Source organism: Globicephala melas, chromosome 17 (assembly GCF_963455315.2).
Source record: "Globicephala melas chromosome 17, mGloMel1.2, whole genome shotgun sequence".
NCBI classification, from domain to species: Eukaryota; Metazoa; Chordata; class Mammalia; order Artiodactyla; family Delphinidae; genus Globicephala; species Globicephala melas.
Window position 1 is genome coordinate 75,332,448 of NC_083330.1, and position 6,000 is coordinate 75,338,447.

Genomic DNA, 6,000 nt, shown 5'->3' on the forward strand with positions numbered 1-6,000 from the left:
CAGAGCCCAGTCCTGGGTTCAGGTCCCCTGTCCCTCAGGAGGGTCTTGGCAATTTTCTTCTAAGCTCCACTCTTGAGAACATGTGACACAGCCGCCAGGACAAGATGGAAACTTGACGGGGCAGCTTTTGCGGCCAGACTTCCTGGTTGGGCTCAGAGCTGGGAAAGGTGATGTCACAGGAGAGCCAGCTGAGTGTAGGACCGGATGTGCTGGAACGTCTGCGGACAGGGCTTGGCTGCACAGGGAGATGCAGCATCTCTTTTGAGGGCTGGCTGAGTGGGCAAATTTTCCCACTTACGACACGGGTTGTATGATGGTTAACTGTGTGTGTCAACCTGACTAGGACACAGGGTACCCAGATATTTGGTTAAAAATCGTTCTGGGTGTGTCTGTGAGGCTGTTTCTGGATGAGATGAACGTTTCAAAGAGCAGCATGAGTAAAGCAGATTGCCCTCCCCAGCGTGGGTGGACAACATGCACTCCATCAGCGGTCTGAGCAGAACAAAAAGGCTGAGCAAGAGAGGGTTTCTCTCTCTTCCTGTCTTTGCACTGGGACACAGGTTTTCTCCTGCCTTAAAACTCAGACTCAGGGACTTCCCTGGTAGTCCAGTGGTTCAGAATCCGCCTTCCAAAACAGGGGACGCAGGTTCGATCTCTGGTCGGGGAAGTAAGCTCCCACATGCCACGGGGCAACTAAGCCCACGGGCCCCAACTAGAGAGCCCGTGTGCCGCAATGAGGATCCCGCATGCCGCAACTGAGACCCGATGCAGCCAAAATAAATAAATAAATAAATGTTTAAAAACAAAACAAACAAACAAAAAACCTCAGACTCAGATAGGAGTTTACACCATTGACTCTCCCACGTCTCTAGGACGCAGATGTCACATCATGGGACCTTTCATCCTCCAAGATAGCATGAGACAATTTCTTATAATATAGAAGGGAGATGCATAAATGTCTCGTCTCTATCTATCACCTCTTATTGATTCTACTTCTCTGGTGAGCCCAGACAAATACAATCTGGTTATTTCTGAGCAGGCCCCTAGTAATAGCAATCGTGTATTGGCTCAAAAGAAATATAGAGTAATGCTGTAGATGCCTAAAGCCCTGTGTGTCACAGAAGTGTAACAACAGGTGTTTCTTAGGAAGAAGGACCAAGGGGAAGGACAGGGTACGCATATTTACTGAGCACCTACTGAGTACCAAGTACTGGTCTAAGCACTTTTTATCCATTACAGCAACGAATACACATATTATCCTGTGAGGTTATTAACTATTAGCAACCCCACTCTACAGGTGGGAAAACTGAGGCTCAGAGAAGTAAGCAGATGAAGGATCGAGCCAGGTTTTGAAATGAGCTTAATGTGAATGGGCTTTTGAGGTTCCACACGGTCCGGGGGAAGCCCTTCACAGCACATCCCATGACCTCCACGGAACCATATCCTTCGAGTTACCTATGGAAGAGGCGCCACGTGAAGACGCTCCTCCCTGCATCAACCCTGGGGCCTGGCACTGGGAACACGTTCGATGAATGCAGCAGCCATCAGAGAAGGGATGGACGCATCGACGAGAGGAAGGGGCGCAGGGAGCAAGGAGCCTCTACCAGAGACATTGGAAAGGAGCCGAGATTTCACAGAACAGATGCATCCTGCAAAGTGAAGTCTGCAAGGCTTGGGGCCTCTGCCCCCAGGCAGACATTACCTCTGAGGAAGTCGGCTTGCAGTATCCAGCTCCAAAGACCAGGTTTTCCAGGGAAAGGCTAGACTGCTCTGGTCCTGTATCTGGGCCGCCTTTCCCAAGCCAGGAGCCTCTTCCTGGACGAGTAAAACTGAAAAGAAGGGAATAGAAAGAATTGCAAATTTATATAATTTTTTTCTAAAAGGATGTGAAGAAAGTGATGGGGCCAATAATTCAGGCCCTGGATGCTGTTATCGGGGAGCCTATGAGATAAGCCGTTTCGAAGAAGTAGCTCACCCTCGAGGGATGCTTGGGTGGGACTTTCTGATGCTGCCGTGACAAGTGGGTGCAACTGGCACGTGAGCCTGGGGGCCAAGGATGACACACATCCCACTATGTGTACCGAGAAACGCCCCCCAAATGCCCACAACCTGCCTGCTGAGACTCACTGGGGCAGAAGTTACTTAACCACCTGGGCAGGTGGGACGGGCTTCTGGCCAGAGGCCAAGGGGAGCCTCCGCCTGCCCTGGTCTGAGCCCCTCCCCTCTCCTTTCACTGGCATAACCCGAGCGCGATCCCTCAACCCCCATCCCCTCCCCGAACCTCTGTTCTTCTGTGGAAGAGCGTAAAACGATACCCACCTCCACGACCCCCGTGGGAGTCTCATAGGATCGTGGATGTCAAAGACTCTCACTGCAACGATGCTACTTAGAAACACTGTAGCTGTTCCCAGACAAAAACACAGACCCTGCCCAGCTCTGCAAGTCATCACAAGATCAACCGGCAGAGTGTGCCTGCAATCGTCAACTTTAGGATCAGAGGAGATTAGAAAAGTCTGTGTGAGCTGAATTCCTCTTATTTGGGTTTATGATCATTTCTCTCTCCCTCAACCTTTTCGAGTTTCACCAATGGATCTATCGGTAAAGTCTACTTAAACCTCTTTTCCCTTTCTTTCAGATCCCTTCTATTAAACACCCTAATGGTTAATTGTCATGTCATATTGTGAACATTTTTTTATGGGCATGTCTAATTCCCCCAGGAAGAGTAAAAGTCTCCAATGGCCAAGAGGGTCTTGATAATACAAGGCCCCAGATGGCATTATCTCCAGCCTAGGTGCTCAAGAAATATTTGTGGAAGGATTGAACTTACACCTTCCAGAGTAAAAGCTTGATGGGGAAATAAAGCTAACGTTATATTTGGGTTTAACTCATTTATTCAAATACTTATCGGGCTAATGCTATATGCCAGGCAGTGTGTGAGGTACACTGCCTCAGTGTGTGGGTGGCAAGATGGTTAAGGCATGGTCCTCGGTGTAAAGACATTTGGGTCTAGAGAGGGAGGCAGATGTAATATATACAATGCGGGTAAACTCAGGCCAGTGAGAACAGAAGGGAAGTTTACAAACCAAGCTGGGTGAAAGGGATGAACAGCTAGAGATGATACTTAAGCAGAGTGTGTATCGCCAAGTGGTTAAGAGGCAACCGGTAGAGCTGGGCTGCCAGGGTTGAAATCCCAGAAGCAGCATCTGTCAGCTCCGTGGGGAAAGTTTTAAACTTCCCAGTGCCTCTGTTTCCTCGTAAGTCAGAAGAATTGATACCAGCACCTTAACAGTGGGGTTGTTTGAGGATTCCATGAGCTTAGCCACATACGCCTTTAAATACCATGTCTGGCAAATAGTAATGATTCAATAAATGCTAGAAGTTATTGTCAATAATACTACAAAAATAATAATATCTAATATAACCATTATATTTATATAGCTATTTTGAAAATACCACAAATACAATCAACTCTAATAAAATCATTTCTCCCATTTGTTTAGAACTGAGATTCGAAGCAAGTCTACAGTTTAGCTAGAAAATGGGTGAAAGGAACATTGCAGACGAAATGCAGAACATGCGTAAGAGCAGCAATGCTCGTGGCGCGTTCAGGGGACCGACTGTAAATCAGTCACTAGAATAACTCGCTAGTTGTCTTCGGTGTGGCCTTGAGTAGCTGACGCTCTCAAGTGAAATCAAACTGCACCCATCTGAGAGTTAAACACTGAGGGTTAAACAGACCTCAGTCTGTTTCAGGGAAGGTGAAGGATCTTTTGCGGTTAAATTTTCATTTCACACCTGCTTCTTCCCGGCTGGATTTCACAGTTGCTGCTGAAACTGCTTTTCTGGAAAAACTGGAGCGTGCCCTACTTGACAGGTACTTCCCATAACCTTAAAGTGTTCCCAGCCACGAACTCACAGAAATGCTTCCTGCAAAATCCAGAGAACAGAAGGCAGTTCTACTTTTACCCCCATCCCTGGAGAAGCCTAATCTCTCGTGGTGAATTTCTATCTGCACTGCTCTCCAGCAAGGTGGCTGCAGACAAACCTGTAACGCACTGTTTCTGTCAGGAGGTTAAACTTTCTATGCAGAGCGTCTAAAATTGCCCCATTAGCGAGCACAGCCCGGGACGGAGCTCAGCAAGCAGATAGGCACAGCGACTGGCAGAAGCACATCTGGTCACATAGCCCGGCCAAGGTCTCATTTCCTACTCTTTGACCCCAGCAGGGGATCGGAACCCCTACCCAACAGTGAGTGGGGACCGGAGTCTCCACCACATGCATTTCAACCCCCAGCACTGAAAAGGGACATTGGGAAAGCTCCCTTCCAGAAACTCCATGCTGCAAGATTGCATCCCCGAATATCCCTTTGCCCACGTGTGCAACCCGTGCCCCCATGCATGTGGGAGGTTTGAAGTGAGCTGATGTCCACATCTGGTGATTCCAGGTGCTTGGAGGAAGACACCCGGGCACAGTACAATGTGCTCATTGCTGTCGGCTCTGTCCCTCTGCTTAAGTCATTCAGAGAACCTCAGTGCTTCATGGGACCACGGAGATGCTCTGGGACAATTCACTGAAGGGCGAGCACAGGGCCACTCAGGTGGTCCTATCGTTGAACAAATAGTTACTGGAGGAAGGGGCGCCTGGCACTGTCCTCGTGTGAGAGTCACTAAAACCTTAAATGGATGGGACCCACAAACGTCCCTGGTTTAGGGATGAAGACTGTGTGTCTCAGGGATGTTAGGTGACTTTTCAAATAAGACAGGGTTAGAAAAAAGCCAGTTCAGGTGAAGGCAACAGGTCTCACCCATTCAGCACCAAGGTTCCCTGCCGGTGTCCTCCTGACTCCAGGGGCACCCACTCCAACATCCCTGCCCATCTCTCCCCTGCCCTGCAGTGAGGGCTCAGAGCCTAAACCTGCAGCCTGGGGGAAGCTCCTCTGGCCTGAGCTGATCTCTCCTGGCCAGCTCTCAGCATCTCAGCCACATGGGAGACTCAAGTGTAACAAGAAACCCAAAGCGCGCCCCTCCGCCTCCCCGTAACAGCAGGGCTCGCAACCTCATACCTGATCAGGGGCTGTTGCAGGGCCACCAGGGCAGCGTGGATGGTCACCGAGATCACCGACAGGTGGAAATAGTCGAACATGACGGGGACCTGGTGATGCAGGCCTCTCCGGGGGTGGAAGTGCAGGCCCAGAGCACGGCTGCTGATCACGGGGACCCCGGCCATGTCCCGCAGCCTGGAAGGCAAGTGAGTGACTCACATGAGTGGTGGCAGGTGGTCCCTGCTGCCAGCCAGGTGGGTCCACAAGGCAACCTCGCCCACGCACAAGCACTGTGCCTGTCTCGGCTTATCCAATTCCTGCAAATACTCTGCTAGGCAGCAATTGTTTTCCCCGTGATGGGCAAATGAAGCGACTGAGGCTCAGAGAGGGAAGAGAACTCGTGGGACATCACGCAGCTGCTATGCAGCAGAGCTGGGGCTCACACTCTGCTATTACCGACACGGAGCTCATCTGTCAGTGATGGAAAGATGCCCAGACACTTTTCCAGGCTCAACGGGGAAGCCCTCCCAGACCCCCATTCCCTGCTTGCTCTTGTATCTCCCCCACAGATGCCCAGCACAGCACTTCCTTTGTACCTCTGTGTTTTCTACTAGACTCCTACCTCTTAAGGGCAAGAACTGTGACGACTTCATTTTTGTATCCCTAACACCAAGCTTAGAATCTGGCATATTGGAGAAGTCGGTCAAATATCTCCTTATTAAAAGGGATATGTGACTGAATGAATAAATGAATGACCCCCAAAGAATAATAAAGAGTCTGATCAATTTCATCAAGGACTCCCCTACCTTCTCTCTAGCGTTTTGTAACTGGTATGTGTCTGATTCCCAAGAGATAAGCCAGCTGGTAAGCAGAGCCTAACAGAGTCTTTGGTTATAAAAATGGGGCTGATCTTCCTCTAAATGAAAGCCATCCAGGGCTCATCTCCTCCTCTGCACACC

The 6,000-nt window shown here is 49.7% G+C and overlaps 1 protein-coding gene across 3 annotated transcripts in view; it reads right to left on the reverse strand.

Annotated features, from left to right (window-relative positions):
* Positions 1–6,000, reverse strand: part of FAM135B (family with sequence similarity 135 member B) — a 269,866-nt gene that overhangs the window by 79,211 nt on the left and 184,655 nt on the right. For all 3 annotated transcript variants that reach the window (XM_060287086.1, XM_030876275.2, XM_060287087.1), the window contains exons 6-7: positions 5,063–5,236; positions 1,703–1,829 (exon numbers count right to left, since the gene is read on the reverse strand). In XM_060287086.1, the coding sequence (XP_060143069.1) occupies positions 1,703–1,829; positions 5,063–5,236 (301 nt within the window). The remainder of the gene's footprint in view (positions 1–1,702; positions 1,830–5,062; positions 5,237–6,000) is intronic.